This window comes from Asterias rubens, chromosome 13 (assembly GCF_902459465.1).
Source record: "Asterias rubens chromosome 13, eAstRub1.3, whole genome shotgun sequence".
Classification (NCBI taxonomy): Eukaryota; Metazoa; Echinodermata; class Asteroidea; order Forcipulatida; family Asteriidae; genus Asterias; species Asterias rubens.
This window is the reverse complement of record NC_047074.1, coordinates 14473067-14488900: the sequence shown is the minus strand read 5'-3', so window position 1 is coordinate 14488900 and position 15834 is coordinate 14473067. Positions and strand designations below refer to the sequence as shown.

The 15834-nt window shown below is 38.0% G+C and overlaps 1 protein-coding gene across 2 annotated transcripts; it reads left to right on the top strand.

The window, feature by feature from the left end:
* Window positions 1-2548: 2548 nt before the first annotated feature.
* On the top strand, window positions 2549-14970 carry LOC117298898 (ATP-dependent RNA helicase DHX33-like). 2 transcript variants are annotated; one of them, XM_033782273.1, is made up of 23 exons: window positions 2549-2634; window positions 3513-3722; window positions 4053-4103; window positions 4481-4552; window positions 4983-5036; window positions 5432-5487; window positions 6022-6139; window positions 6638-6736; window positions 7457-7542; window positions 7847-7935; window positions 8201-8283; window positions 8805-8902; window positions 9012-9110; window positions 9235-9309; window positions 10123-10213; window positions 10512-10577; window positions 10850-10938; window positions 11088-11154; window positions 11258-11362; window positions 11931-12064; window positions 12776-12842; window positions 13265-13374; window positions 13752-14970. In XM_033782273.1, exons 2-23 carry the CDS (start codon window positions 3513-3515, stop codon window positions 13831-13833), a joined length of 2001 nt encoding a protein of 666 aa, XP_033638164.1. In that variant the 5' UTR covers window positions 2549-2634; the 3' UTR covers window positions 13834-14970. The 2 variants fall into 2 exon arrangements, with proteins under 2 accessions (XP_033638164.1, XP_033638165.1); XM_033782274.1 differs by lacking the exons at window positions 12776-12842; window positions 13265-13374; window positions 13752-14970 and having other exon boundaries at window positions 11258-11354; window positions 11931-12021.
* The last annotated feature ends 864 nt before the right edge of the window (window positions 14971-15834 follow it).

Here is a 15834-nt window from a genome sequence, read left to right as displayed (position 1 = left end):
TAATATAATATAACTACATTTGGTCATTATGAATATAACATTTCAATTAATGACCCCCCCCCCCCCCCCCCTTCCCACAGAGCATGTATCGATACAAACACACGGTATGATTTTGCTTGCTGGCTTGATTTGAATGTAGCCACTTATAATTGACAACTTAGGTCAGGCATTTCAATGTTGTTAGTTTCACATGAAGCGATATTTAATTAAAAATTGACATTTAATTTTGATGGACACACGGGAAAAACTTTATTGGAGTAATATCTACGTTAGGGCGCCATCATTTTTTTACTTGAAGTTAAACATCACAGAGTATATTAAGAAAAGATCAACAAAACAACCATCAGAAAAGAAAAGAAACTGGTCGCTATACTTTACTCATTCACAAAATTAACTTCCCCTATAGATGGGCAAAACAAAAATTATATCACGAAAATGGCCTTAACCTCAAGGGAAACTAATTAAACTCTAACAGTTTCCATAATCTGGTGGTTGAACAAAGGACAATATTTACTAGAGCGGAACTGTTGAACTTGGCGGGCCACGATTAGCCTGAACGTCTGACGTCATTCTTCGAGGCTCGTGAATTTGCGGATAATATCTAGGTGGCCACGATTAATGTGCTGATGTTGGCGATTATGATGGCGCCCTCTCTGTTGAATCCCTGTTGTCAGTCCCCCTATATTTTTGTCAATGTACAAAATGTACGCCGTGACAGAATTGTGTATGTACTTTTATTTTACGTTTCAATACGCCCCGTTATCTTTTGGTTTACAAAATCTTTTCGGGTTTGTGTACAAGTAAGTCTATCAGAGTCTTGGTTAGCCCTTGCGGCTTTACACTTTCGTATCACGTTAAGTATCTGTGTGCAGCACAGAGTCCCATATAGGGCTAAGTCTTGGTTATCTAAAATCGTAAACAACATTATGATTATGACAACAGCCGTCCGATTACAAGTTTTCTACTCCATCGAAACAAGTTTCACTGAATTCAAAGAACGATCGGCAACACTGCATCATTAGCAACGACCAATATGCAGATCGGGACAATGGAATAATGGTCCAACACGGAAGTTTTATATACAACATCAACAATTGTTAGGGGAACTTCCCGTAGGCCTTATATCAAATGGAGGAAAACCTACTGTAATTGGGATAAAATGAGGTTCAGAGTCTTTGCTTACCGTTCACCATCTTCAATTTTTTCTCTTGCAGTCTTCAAAAACCCATCACATATTCCACAGATAAAAGTTCAACAAACTCAAAGTCGAGAAACCGAGCACTGAGTTCTTAGCCGAGTTGCACTCAGTAGTCAGCAACATTCCCCCCGTCGACTTCGCCAGCAATTCCAGTCGACTTTGCAGCAGGAGTCCCCCGTCGACTACACCCGCAATTATTCCGACAGTCGACTTTTGGCCGACTTAACCAGCTAATCCCCCGTCGACTTTTCGCCTTCTTGAGCAAACACCACAATGTTTGAGGACTTGAGTTTACATTAACATGAGCTTTCAAGTTATTTCCAACTATTTTGTCTGCATATATACATTTAAATCAAACTTGTAGTCCACCGTCCGTTATTCGTTCGGTCAACTCCGGGGAACTCGCGAGGTGGCCCACATGGCTCGACAGTGAAATAACTCATTTTGAAGGCATTTTATGCAGGAAAGTATAGTCCGTGCGAAGGCTTCAAACCTCCCGGTTGTTGAGAAGGCATCTTCCAAGATGCAGCGCAATGCATGTCACTTGTCCAGCCACGTGTCCTGTGCCCAGTGACACAATGTCGTTGAACAACAAATGTCTTATCATTTGCAACTACATGAACTAGGTGCGCACTCAGTTATTAATTCTACAAAATCTAAATCAGATGAATTAGGGTCAAACTTTTGAAACATTTTGCTCATAAGTTCCTCAAAACGCGACGTCCAAGTCCAGGTTCACATCCCTCCATGCGCACACGGTGTCCCAGGTCCCGGAGGAAGAAAATGGTGGTAGAACATTTCTACATCCATCCAGGGTCCGAGGCATTCATGCCCGTCCGTCAGGTACTACATAACATGCTGTGCATTTTAGCACTAAAAATAGCATTCGACAAAAAGAGCAAGAAAAACACTTCATTTGCATATCAACGCACAACATACCTAATCAGTATTACAAAAACTTCAAAACAAAAACACCTGTTGAAACCTCATGGCGCAGAAAGAATTTGGACGAAGGCACTTGCAGATAGGGGTACAAGTAAAGCAATATCTGCTTTACAACTGAGGGGTAAATTTTCATTCGTTTAAATATTTGCTGTTTGAAAAAAAAAACTACTCATCTGTATCGTCTGTTACCTATAATTTTGGGTGTTGAACAGAATTTTTTTAATTTTTTTTTTACAACATTTGGAAATAGTTGTTAGATTGTTGACCCCCCTGTACTGCATGGTTTTTCCTGAATACACAGCTACAACCTTGTTTCCATGACTGTACGACTTCGATCACATTTGCACGCGGTATTTACGAAGGTGGACGATACTAGACTGTATTGTAAAAAACGAGGTTGGCTACGTGATAAACATGACATGTGTGTGTAGTCGGCCTGCGTTGATTATTTCTTCTGCTAAAAAGAATCTACATTACCTTCGTTTTTAAAAGTAAGTGGTAATCTTTGTTTATCGATGATTTAATTTAATATTAAGAACAATTCCATCCTGTTGCTGATGAGAAATTGTTGACGAGACATTTGAAAATTTAAGTTTAACCACAACAATAATATCCAATCCAATGCATTTTTCCTGGCACCGCTGGGGGCGCTGGCACTGATCCCCTATATAGTATACTCAGGTTACAGCTGATTCACTGATCATCTTCCATGTGCACGGTTTAACTCGCCCCCAACCAAAGTCGCCCCATCAGCAAAGTCGCCCCGTACTCCTACACCTCGGTTCCCAGCCAGAGTCCCAGACCTAGCAAAGTCGCCCCTGACAAAGTCGTCCCATAAATAAGAAGAGTCACCCCATATATATATTAGCAAAGTCGCCCAATTAGCAAAGTTGCCCCCTGACAATGCCGCCCCGTTCTCCTACACCTCTGAACTAGCAAAGTCGCTCCCTGACAAAGTCGCCCCCATCCAGGCAAACTCGCCCCTACCTTAGTTAGCAAAGTCGCCCCAGCCCAGATGTTATTTTAGTGATTAACAATTAGTGTTCGAAGGTTCTGCGTTTGGCATAATGTAGAGCTAGCCATTCGATGGCCCGCGGAAAAATGGGGTTCATCATCAGTCACAGCACATTCTGTATTTCTTATATTATTTGTTGACACTACTCGGAAAGTACAGCACTGCTGCTGTAGGCTGTTTAAAGTTGGGCAATACTGACTTGCACAAGATTTATTTCCCCCAAAACTGATTATCACTTACTACAGAAATCTAACATACTCTACTACTACTAGTCTACTCAACAAAAGTCAATGTCTATAATATGTTGCCCTAAACTTCGCAGTCGAAGGTTTTCAAAATTATTGACAATTTCAGATGAACTCTCAAAGTCCATCGCCCAAAAGGCAGAAATTCTCCCATGGTAATAATGCCAACGGCATGGACCAATCAGAGAAGCTGTACCAGCATCGATGTAGCCTTCCTATCTACACAGCAAGGAGTAAACTGATGAGGGAACTGCGAAAGAATACAAGCTCCATTGTGATTGGTGAAACAGGAAGTGGGAAGACCACTCAAATTCCACAGGTAAACATTTTAAGGCGACATAAAAGTTGTAAAAGTCAGTTGTTTGTTTGTCTGTTTAGATGATCTTCCCTTCGAGGGAATATAAACATCAAGCTGGCAATAGTAGAGCATAATCCTTTTCACCATTTTACGAAGCAATATGGGTTAAGTGCCTAGCTCAAGGGCACAAGTGTCAGAAAAGGGATTCGTACCCACACTCTAAGCTTGGGCTAGATGAACTAGACCACTCAGCCATGACAGGCCAAGACATTTCCTTTTTCCAGGATGTGTATTAATTAAGAGACTGTTTTTTGCCGATTTTTTTTAACTGCTTTTGTGTTTTTATTTCAGTATTTACTTGAAGCTGGCGTTTGTAAAGGTGGCATGATTGCTTGCACTCAGGTGAGAAACGGAGTTTTATTTGAATTGTGTCCTCCATGTAATAGTGTCAGCCAGAGGGACGGATGGGTGTCTTTTTGACACCCTCTTTTAAGTTTGGAAAACCCTGATTTTAATTTGTACATCCTGTGGTATCTGTCAGTAATACATGTAAATGCATTGTAAGTGCAGTTTTTTTTATTTCCAGCAAATTTGGACACGGTTTAACCAAATATGGTCAAAACCTAGGTCGTACAAGTACAGAAATTTGTGTAATGTATTGTGATATTTTTGGTGGAAATGTTTTCGAAAACAACCTTCAAATATTCTGACATACACGTATGTTTTAGAAAAAAAAAATCATTTTTAAAATTCCTTTCTGGTTTTTCAAATGTTTACAGCCCCGTCGTGTTGCAGCCATCTCCATAGCAAATCGTGTGTCATCAGAAATGGGTGTTAACATCGGAGAAAAGGTAAATTTTAGTTTAAACAATCTTGTCCAGACCAGGCCTTTCTCTTAAAGGCTTTCTAAGAAAGTAAACCATCAGGCTAGTAAACCTTGCACTTTACTTGTTTTAAGGGAGTTTATTGTAGCCCAGATTTTAAACATTTACCGTCATCTATTATCGTTCTGATGTATTAATGGTAGTTTAACAGTCAAATGAAATTTCTTTCACACACTCTGACTCAATTCTTTTTTATTCACATGTGAAAAAGGAAGAAATAATATGAGCATTATATATGAGCATTATAAACAAGTAGGTTGTACAGTTTTTAGCACCCCTTTAAGTTGGGTAGTAGTGCTTTTAACCCAAAGCAGTTCTTACTGGACAACGATAAATAACCTTTAAATAATTTCTAAATTTTGAAATAAGAAATGAAACAATACTTTATTTATTACAGGTCGGCTACTGTGTACGTTTTGATGACACTACTTCCCCAGAGACAAAAATAAAGGTAAGTCTTTAGCAATTTCATTCTCATAACAAGTTTCATTTCAGTTTGATAAAAAAATGTTGGCTAAATAAAAAAACATTGCATCCTTCAAGATAATCCCCTGGCTGCCGCTTCCCAGGTTGTATCGTAACTTTGGGTGTTATCCCTAGCACCCGTGATCAAAATAGGTAGACCGCCAAAATAATTGCTAGATAGCTTAGTTGCTAGAGCTATGGCACGTTATGTGGAGGTTACAAGCTCAATTTCTGCTCCATGGTAAATTTTTTCTTGTTAAAGCTCAAATTCAGCCAGTCAGTTGTTGTGTTTTATTACTCTACAAAATGAACAACGGACAAATGTCTCACAATTTTAAAAATTGAATAACGATTTGTCTTCTTTTATTTGTTGTATAACAGTACATGACAGATGGGATGCTCTTAAGGGAGGCCATATTGGATCCAAAGTTATTAAGGTTTGTGTGCAATAGTCATAGGTGAATTCATCCATTAAGTTTTATATTTATTTTTATATTTTTATTTATTTCATTTATCGGCAATAAAAAGTACAATAATAAGCATTTATTTGTCCAAAACCTTGTTAATCACTTCTAGATTGCGACAGAACAAAACTGAGTAAAAGGGATCCAAAACCTTGTTAATCACTTCTAGATTGCGACAGAACAAAACTGAGTAAAAGGGATCCAAAACCTTGTTAATCACTTCTAGATTGCGCCAGAACAAAACTGAGTAAAAGGGATTTAATGTCTAGTTTGTTTATTGAAAATAAATTTGCATTTCATTTGGTGCCAATTTTAACTCTTTTTTTATTTTATTGACCAGGAAGGAAGTTACCAATATAAAAACATTTTTATTTTGGCATTTAAGTTAAAAAAGATTTTTATGTTATTTTTTTATTTCACCCCTGTTTTGGCTTGTTTCTCCATACTAATATTTTCAACAGACCAACCATTTAACTTGATCGCATCACATATACTTGAATCTTTCAGATACAGTTTTATCATCTTAGATGAAGCTCACGAGAGAACGGTTCACACCGATGTACTCTTTGGGGTCGTCAAGAAGGCGCAAAAGATACGTGCAGGAAATGATCACAAATCTCTCAAAGTAAGGTCATCTGTTCTAAGCTCAAGTACGGAAAGTTCAGACTCAGTTTCCGAGCCATTTGTTTTAAAAGTTGTAGTTCTGTCCATCTTCACCACCCATAACAAGCTTACTATGGTTGGTAAGTGTGGTATCGGATCGTTCGTATAATGGTCAAACAGAATAAGGTTGCTATAATGCAAAAGATTGAAGTACCAAACACCTTGTGTACAAATTAATTTCTGTGTTTACCAAAATAAACAAGGAAAGAAAGACCAAGAACTAGATTATTGGTTGGTCGAATTCAATGTTTTTGTTTTTATTATTTGGATGTTTATTTTGCTATAAATTGAAATCTTCAAGGTAATATTAGAGTGTCTAAAATTGACCTTCAAACACAAGCTTTCTGTTGTGTGAAAATCTGTGGTTTTAAGCTTGAAGGGTAAAACAACGACACCCAAGCTGTTGTTTGTTTGAGGATCTGGTAACAAGAGAAATGAATATCTTTGCTTCTCTTTCCAGATTGTTGTCATGTCAGCGACTATGGATGTCGATCATTTCTCACAGTATTTTAACAACGCACCTGTTCTCTATCTCCAAGGAAGACAGCATCCTATTAAGGTAAGATGAGACTCGTATTATTTGATTCATTTACTCTAGTTGTGAAGTCAAGAACTGTCAGAAAAGCTTGCTTTGTCAGTTATACTAGCTAAGAACCCACTGTGGAGAAGACAAAGAAGCTTGCTTTGTCAGTTATACTAGCTAAGAACCCACTGTGGAGAAGACAAAGAAGCTTGCTTTGTCAGTTATACTAGCTAAGAACCCACTGTGGGGAAGACAAAGAAGCTTGCTTTGTCAGTTATACTAGCTAAGAACCCACTGTGGAGAAGTCAAAGAAGCTTGCTTTGTCAGTTATACTAGCTAAGAACCCACTGTGGAGAAGTCAAAGAAGCTTGCTTTGTCAGTTATACTAGCTAAGAACCCACTGTGGAGAAGACAAAGAAGCTTGCTTTGTCAGTTATACTAGCTAAGAACCCACTGTGGGGAAGACAAAGAAGCTTGCTTTGTCAGTTATACTAGCTAAGAACCCACTGTGGAGAAGTCAAAGAAGCTTGCTTTGTCAGTTATACTAGCTAAGAACCCACTGTGGAGAAGTCAAAGAAGCTTGCTTTGTCAGTTATACTAGCTAAGAACCCACTGTGGAGAAGACAAAGAAGCTTGCTTTGTCAGTTATACTAGCTAAGAACCCACTGTGGAGAAGACAAAGAAGGAAGTCAAGGATCTAAGCTGTACACATGGTGTTACCCCAAACTGAGTAATACATATTTATTCCTTTTGTAGTTGCTGTATTCTCATGAAGCTCAGAGTGATTATCTGTTTGCTGCCCTCGTTGCCATCTTTCAGATTCATCAGAAGTATCCAGCAGAGTAAGGAAACATTTATTTTGTTTAATCAAGATTTTATGTTCAAGATATCCTTCTCAACCCAGGCATGTACCATTTATACCCCTGGATGAAGAGAAGCAATTATAGTAAAGCATCTTGCTCAATGACAAGTGCCATGAACAAGAACCAAACCCACACCTCGATGACTAAACCTCAAGAACTTGACTTGGATGCTCTAAACCACTCGCCCTTGACACTAATGACAAAACTCAATTTGAAGAATGATGATATCTATCCAGCATCAGTCTAAGAGAGTAATGTTTTAGTGTCTTCACCTTCATTTCAGAGAGGACATGCTTGTGTTTCTAACCGGCCAAGAAGAAATTGAGTCCATGGTGAGGTCAATCAAAGAGGTGGCCATGGATTTACCATCTGGTAAGATGCAGTTTTTTTCCCTCAAAATTCTGTGTTAAATAACCAAGTAACCCTTTCTCACCGAACAAAATGTATCGTGCTGATTTGTGTTGCCTTGGTACATCCCAAAGTCTTTGTGCAAAGTCTTTGGGAAAATGTTAAGGACGGGGACAAAGGAACGAGCATGTACTTTTGAGAAAAATGTGTTTTTACGAGGAGCATTTCTGTGCAAAATTTAGATGCAATGTTTTTGCTCTGATGTTTCAGTATATTGTTGTTTCCACAGACTGTCCAGAATTAGTTGTCACACCGATGTACGCAGCCCTTCCTCCGCATCAGCAGCTCAAAGTCTTCCAGCCAGCACCCTCTGTAAGTTGGTCTCATCGTTACTTTGTACCGTTCAAGACAAAAGTTTTACTTCTACTGGGAGACACATTTGACTCAAGTTCTTGTGGCTCAGTCATGAGGATTTGGGTTTGAAACCCTGTCATGACACTTTGTGTCTTTGAGCAAGACATTAACTATAATTGCTTCTTTTCACTGAGGGTACCTGTGAGGGCAGAGATGGTTCTTGTGATTAATTAAGCTTGGTGTGCCACCTACTAGACAGCACAGGCTGTATCCCCCCCCCCCATGAAGCTGAGATAGTTTAAGGAATGAAATAATAAATGGCCCAGTAACCAGGGCTTGATTTCACAAAGCACTGAGAATCACGTTAAGCTGCCAATATCACCATAGTGATTTGTATTGTGATATCGCACTTTGCTTAGCAATTAAGATTGATACACAGTTAAGATCAACCTTAAGCTCTTTGTGAAATCATATGAGCATCACTGAGTGACAGATTCGAGCGCTACATTAGAAGCCATTATTATTGTTTCCTTTTTCAGGGTAAACGAAAGATAATCCTGTCTACGAACATAGCAGAGACGTCAGTTACAGTCCCAGGAATTAAGCATGTTATAGACACAGGCAAGGTCAAAGCAAAGTGAGTATAATTTCTTATTGATATTTCCTTTCGAATATCTGCATGAAATGTCTTCTTCTCAGTGTCTTTACTAACTGTTTTATTTGCTTTCCCTGACTGCTTTATTCAGGAGCTACCAGCCTGGCAGTGGACTAGACATGCTGAAAGTACAATGGGTATCTCAGGCCCAGGCTTGGCAACGAACCGGTCGAGCAGGAAGGGAAGATAGGTCAGTATATCCTCATTACTCGACCAATAAAAATTCACAATCTATTTCCATGGTATAACAACATTTATTGTATCTTCTAGACAGCGAGTCTAACATCTAATCAAACTTTTATCCCTCTTACCAGTGGTTCTTGTTGGAGATTATACACAGAGAATGAGTTTGCACGGTTACCAGCTAACACCGTCCCAGAAATACAAAGGTAGGTTTAGAGAGAGGAATGTCTTGAAGTAAGGAGTAGAACAAAGATGGTAGCATTAAGCATGCCTGAACCTCATCTCACACTATGAGTGATTTAAAGGCAGTGGACACTATTGGTAACTAATCAAAATAATGATTAGCATAAAACCTCATGAGTAATGGTAACGAGTAATGGGGAGAGGTTGATAGTATAAACATTGTGAGAAACGGCTCCCTCTGAAGTGACGTAGTTTTCGAGAAAGAAGTAATTTTCCACGAATTTGATTTTGAGACCTCAGAATTAGATTTTGAGGTCTCGAAATCAAGCATCTGAAAGCACACAACTTTGTGTGACAAGAGTGTTTTTTCTTTCATTATTCTCACTTCTTCGACGACCAATTGAGCTCAAATGTTCACAGGTTGGTTATTTTATGCATATGATAAGATACACCCAGTGAACAGACTGGTCTTTGAGAATTTCCAATAGTGTCCAGTGTCTTTAAGACTCTTAATGTAACTGAAGGTACAAAGCTAAAGCCTTAGGTATGTCAGTGGTGGGTAAAGGTTTAGAGACGGTAAGCAAATTAGTAAAGTCTGTCTCAAACCAATTTGGCTCATCAGGCCGGTGTTTATATCCGGTTGCCTCGGCTTAAACCACTGAGAATATTTCTATTCCGTCTGATCAGGATGCCCGTCCATTGCAGGTTACTCCCAAGCTCATGGGGTACCCGCTTGTACTCGTGTGTGGCGAGAAGCAATTAGGATAAAGTACCTTGCTTAAAAACACAAGTGTCACAACGTTATTTTATTAACATTTTTCAATTTTTCATTTCAGATGTAATCTTGCCAATGTTGTTCTTCAGCTGCTAGCTCTGAATATCCGTGATGTTTTGAATTTTGACTTCATGGACCCGCCTTCAAAAGAGGTACAGTCTTCTTTTTTTCGCATCAAAGCAACATTTGTTAGGAGTCATTTTGTTATAGCAATATATTTTGGAATGATCTGCAAAATGATATTGACAAATTTCAAGAGATGAAGAATTACTTTAGTCCCTTACTTTGGAGCCAGTTTCTTTTAAGCAAGATTTTTCTGTGCTTATATAGCAAGTTGTTATGCTTACAGGCTATATGAAATTAGGCCTAAGGCGCAGAGCAAACTTTTAGCTTAAAATGCTTGTTTTATTTTCCTAATAATAACTGGGTTGTTTATGGTCTTGTTCCCAGTCTCTTCGCAGTGCTTTAGATCAGTTGAAGCTGCTAGGTGCCTTGAATAAGGAGAACAATAAACAGGTATGTATCACTCTAACCTCGTTCCCAGGGGTGGGAAGCATGCCTTGCTAGCTCATCCCCTGGAATTGTTTCATTCGAATGTGATAGAATCTGACACATTTTAATCATGCTAGCATTCATTGCCAAGCAACAAGAACGAGTGGTGTACCAGTTGCAGCAATGTAAACTATATAAGGGTGTCTAGCTGGTATCTTTAACTCAAATATTTTTCTCTTTCTTAGCAATGTTTGTGGCTTTGTGAAATATGACCGTTGCTATCTTTCCTATTACAGTTAACGTCCATTGGTCGACAAATGTCTGTATTTCCTCTGGAGCCCAGGCTATCTAGGGTCATCCTTGCCTCTGCACATCATGGATGTCTGTGAGTATAAAGAAAACAAATGCTATTCCACTTTAGCTTCAGATTGTTCAAGTTAAACGTTTTTTCATAAACAGATGATTTATAGCCAGTTTTAAATCTCTTCCGTCATGCAATATGAACTCAATTTATTTCAATTTTTTCCTCAACAGAGAGGAGATTTTAACGATTGTGTCACTTCTGTCAGTAGAGTCTATTCAACACTCGCCACACAACAAGGTAACTATAGCAACCAAATACAGAAAAGTTATACAAGCCATTTGTTTGCTAGATTTTAACATTGGTGACCTTGATTAATCCTAATATATTATTCACCAATCAGAGAGAAGCTGCTTTTGCTGCATGGAGGAAGTTTGTTTCCAGCGAGGGTGATCATGTGACTTTGTTGACGATCTACAGGGCGTACCGAGGGGTCAAAGGTAACAAGGTCAGTAGGACAAGGTTCAGCACAAAGACGAGCTAAAATTTTATCTTCAATTTTAATTCCTCATGTATAGAGGCAGTTGCGATGTCACATGATTCAGAGCAAGCTTTTGCTTAATAGTTATGTAAGAGACGGTAAACACCCATACACAATTCTGAATGAATGTGTGTGGCAAAATGGTACAAGGGTTTGCTTATCTGGAGGTTGCTATACAAAGGCTTCCCCCAAACCATTTGGCATGTTTACCCTTCCATGGTAAAACAGCTCAGCTTAAAATTTGTGTTTTTTTATATAAGACCAATCATGACTTGGTAAATTGAGGGAGCTTTTCCCATTTTAAAGTTTCAAAGGCAAATTCTATATACATGTAGATATAAATATAACACAACATATCTCTACTGCTTTTTACACTTCATCCCGGATAAATCTTATACAATTTTGGTTTGTCGAACAAAGAATTATTCTCAGAACGGGATTTGAAACAGACCTCCAAATCAACAAGCTTTATGAAATTAATAGTTGCTGGATATTCTGAAATTTATTCACCCTAATTGTTTGCCTCAAACTTTAGGACTGGTGTTTTGATAACTTTGTTCATCAACGGAACATGCGACATGCTATAGAGATACGTACCCAGCTAAGAGGTCTATGCGTTAAGGCTAACCTACCTCTTGTTTCATGTGGTCAGGATACCACACCAGTCAGGTAAAGTGTGTGCAGTGTAGAAATAATCAAGCTTACTTGACCAAGACTGTGCAAGTCTTGCTCATTCTCAGACACAAAAGTTCTTATTTATGGTCACAAAAAATCTTTTTTGCAGGTTTAATCATTAATTAAAGACTGTACAAATCTTGCTGTCTTGTACATCAAAACTCATTTTCAAAAGATTGCCAAAAGGTTTCTGGAATTTTAAATAGGATGGAGACTTGCACAGCCTACATGATGCTCATGGAGAGTGGTCGGGGCTGAGGCCTATTGGACCAAACAACTCATTCAAGCCATTGGACACTTTCGGTAAACAGTGTTGTCCCAGGCCCACACTTCGTGTATCACAACTTCTATATCAAATAACAAACCTGTGAAAATTTAGGCTCAATCCGTCATCGGAGTCGGGAGAAAACAACGGAAAACCCCACCCTTGTTTCCGCGCGTTTCGCCGTGTCATGACATGTGTTTAAAATAAATCCGTAATTCTCGTTAGCGAGAATTTATATTGTTTTGCTGTTTTCTCAAAAAGTAAAGCATTTCATGGAATAATATTTCAAGAGAAGTCTTTCACCATTGCCTTCTGTAAACCCTGTAAGTTATTTGTAAATCTGTGAACTTGGCTTTAATGGCTTTAATACAACTAAATATCACTTGTTTTAAAACAAACTTCACAGGCAGTTAACTCATTTTGTTTATTTGTGTTTGCAGGAAGTGCCTGGTTCAGGGGCTGTTCATGAATTCAGCTGAGTTACAGAGAGATGGTAGTTACATAACAGTAAGTATCGTTAATTATAAATCTATGGTAATGAAACCAAGGATGCCTCATATGTGAACTTTGCTGTAGCTCGCAAGCCTGAAGAAAGCTGTCAACAAGCAAGCTAGTGGAAACTTGAGACCACAGTTCTCTAAAGAACAAAATCTACCTGGCAAGTAGACACACAAATGGTGTCCGCAAACCAAATATTTATGTATGAAGGAAAACGGAATAACATTTGCGGTAACACCATGCAATGACTATCTCTAATGAGTTGGGGGTGGTTCTGAAAAGAACCGTTGGTTTCAATCGACGTTTCGATCAGTATGCTTTGATTGTCTTCTTGAGAAAGCTAGACTCTGATGCTGCATACTGCTTAAGTACTAGTATTAATACATTTTACACTGTAGTTTGACGGAGCCAATACTTGTTTTCCTCCTTAGCTTGATCGTAAACAGACAGTCAGCATTCATCCCTCGTCATGTCTCTTCCAATGTAAACCAGCGTATGTACTTTACAATGAACTGGTTCAAACCACCAAATGCTATATGAGGTAAGTACTTAACTTCAATTAAAAAATAGAGTTATTGCAGGACTGTCACTTTTCAAAATGGTCCGAACCACTAATCCTTACATGTATGTCTAACTGTGTTTATGTCTATCACTGCAACTATTGCCTAATTATTAGTATATATTAAATTTGCATTGGGGATAGAATATTAATTTTTGTTTTACCCATATACACCGATGCGTGTAAGCACTGTATAGTCAGTAGTTTCCCCCGAGTCCTGTGAAAGAAAATCACAAGCATATTACTCGGATAGGATTCGAACCCATGACCTTTGCAAATCTAGAGCAGAACGGGTACCAACTAGACTTGTTAACTTTTTCAGAATCTCATCCGTGATTTCTTCTTCCATTTGTCTCCAGGAATGTTTGTGTGATTGACCCAGAGTGGCTCTATGATGTAGCACCGGAATATTTCAGACAGAGAGTCTCGAGAACAAGGTGACGAAATCCTGAGACGTGAGATCTTCTTAGCTTCAAGTTATATAGAAACTAGAAGGTGCCATAACATTGAAATGCTGGATGCTGCAAGTTTTTAACGGGAAACTTAAGTATTGAGAAGTTGTATTTCTGGTAATGAAAACAAGGGTGCTTGCTATGTGAACCAGAAACACCAGGTTTAACCTCTGCTCTTACACGATCATGAGTTCTTTTTCCAAAATCTTGAAATGTTTCACTCTCTTAGCTACAACTTATTGAAGGGAAAGTAAAGTCTATAAGAATGAGGTCACAAAATCTTGAGACGTCAGACGTTCTTTGCTACAAGTTATTATAGAAACTAGAAGGTGCCAAAGTATTGAAATGTTGGGCGTGGCTTAGCTACAACTTAAAAAGGGAAAGCAAGGTATGTAAGAAAGGTATGTAAGAATGATGTCACAAAATGTTGGACGTTCTCAGGTGCAACTTCACGGGGAAGTAATGTATTATTTCTATTTCTGGTAATGAAATCAAGGATGCCTCTTAAAGTGAACTTTCACTGTAGCTCGCAAGCTTGAGGAAACCTTTAAACAAGGGTGCTGGCTATGTGAACCAGAAACACCAGGGTTAACCCTGCTCTTCTGTTCTGTGTTCTTTTACATGTACATGTACTACCAATCCTAGCATACATGATCTTTAGCTTACACTCCCATAGGGACAAAGCAATTATGGTAAAGTATCTTGCCCAAGGACACAAGTACCACAACCAGGACTCAAACCCATCAAAGGGAAAATACTATAGTGTTATTAACGATGCTTTATGAGGAGATAACAGCAAAAGAACCAACCGTAATAACAACCTCTTGAGAAACAAATAACTATGTTTTAATACACTCAAGAAATACAACTTTATTTAGAGTCAACTTCAATTTTGACAAACATTGGGGTTTATATTATTGAAACAAATTGGAAACTGTTTACTGAATACTTATTTTTCCATCTGGTAGAATATTATTATGGCGAAGCTTATTATTTATACAAATTGTGTACTGGTTTGTTAGTTTATGTATGTGGTTTGATCACACAAAACATGTATACAGTTTGTGACTGTTTTGTCAGCCCACCATTCCTGTATAAAACCTTAAATAAATTGCCATGAAGTTTATATCTTATTATTAATTATTTGGAAGTCTTCATTAACATCAAATTGGACGTGGCAATACAATTAACAACACTGCCAATACAACTACAATTGAATTTAACTATACATTTTTTAAAACTGTAAATAATGATTATACGTACAATAAGAATTTACAAGGAAATTAAGGACGGCATGGACTAATTCACATGTACATCGGATCACACTTCATATATAATCTATATTTATAAACAGTCTTAACAAAAACTGGACGGATTGTTAAAAGCAATTCAACATTTCAAACAAATAATAACTAATCTGGATGGAATACACTGTACAATATTATATTTAGTTAACTGCATAAATAAAAGAAAATTTGGAAGAAATCACACATTTAATCATCATAGAAATTCTGAATATAATTTGTTTTACCCTTACACCCATGTGTATTAAACACTTTATGATCAAAACTTTCTAGAGTTCTGTGAAAACAAATTTACAGGGAAATCATCTGGGTGCGATTCGAACCCAGTGTCTTACCACTAGTCCACCGAGCTGGCCCGATGGCTAGAGGCAGTTTGAATCCTATGTATGTTTTAGCAGCGGGTACCTCAACAATTTAATACATGTTAAAATCTGGAAGAAATCAAAATTTCAATTACAATTTTTAAATCATGCAAACTGGGGAAGTTGTCAAGTTCTTTGTTTTAGAGGTTTTTACACATTGTATAAAATGAGACGGAACTGTTTGCCAAAGGAATCCTTGACACAAAAAACAATGGAAGAAAACTACTTGGACAATTAAACAGAAGTTTCTAAACAAAAACAGATACATTTGGTATTTCTCAAATTGGGAAACACCAGAAGATGAAACGAGATCTTGAGTGTAAA

What these genes read in the sequence shown, in the direction of transcription:
- LOC117298898 (XM_033782273.1), top strand. Translation starts at nt 3,513, where the DNA reads ATGAACTCTCAAAGTCCATCGCCCAAAAGGCAGAAATTCTCCCATGGT. An exon ending in GAGATGGTAGTTACATAACA is followed by an intron (nt 12,843 to 13,264) that starts GTAAGTATCGTT and finishes TTTCCTCCTTAG; the next exon opens with CTTGATCGTAAACAGACAGT. An exon ending in ACCACCAAATGCTATATGAG is followed by an intron (nt 13,375 to 13,751) that starts GTAAGTACTTAA and finishes ATTTGTCTCCAG; the next exon opens with GAATGTTTGTGTGATTGACC.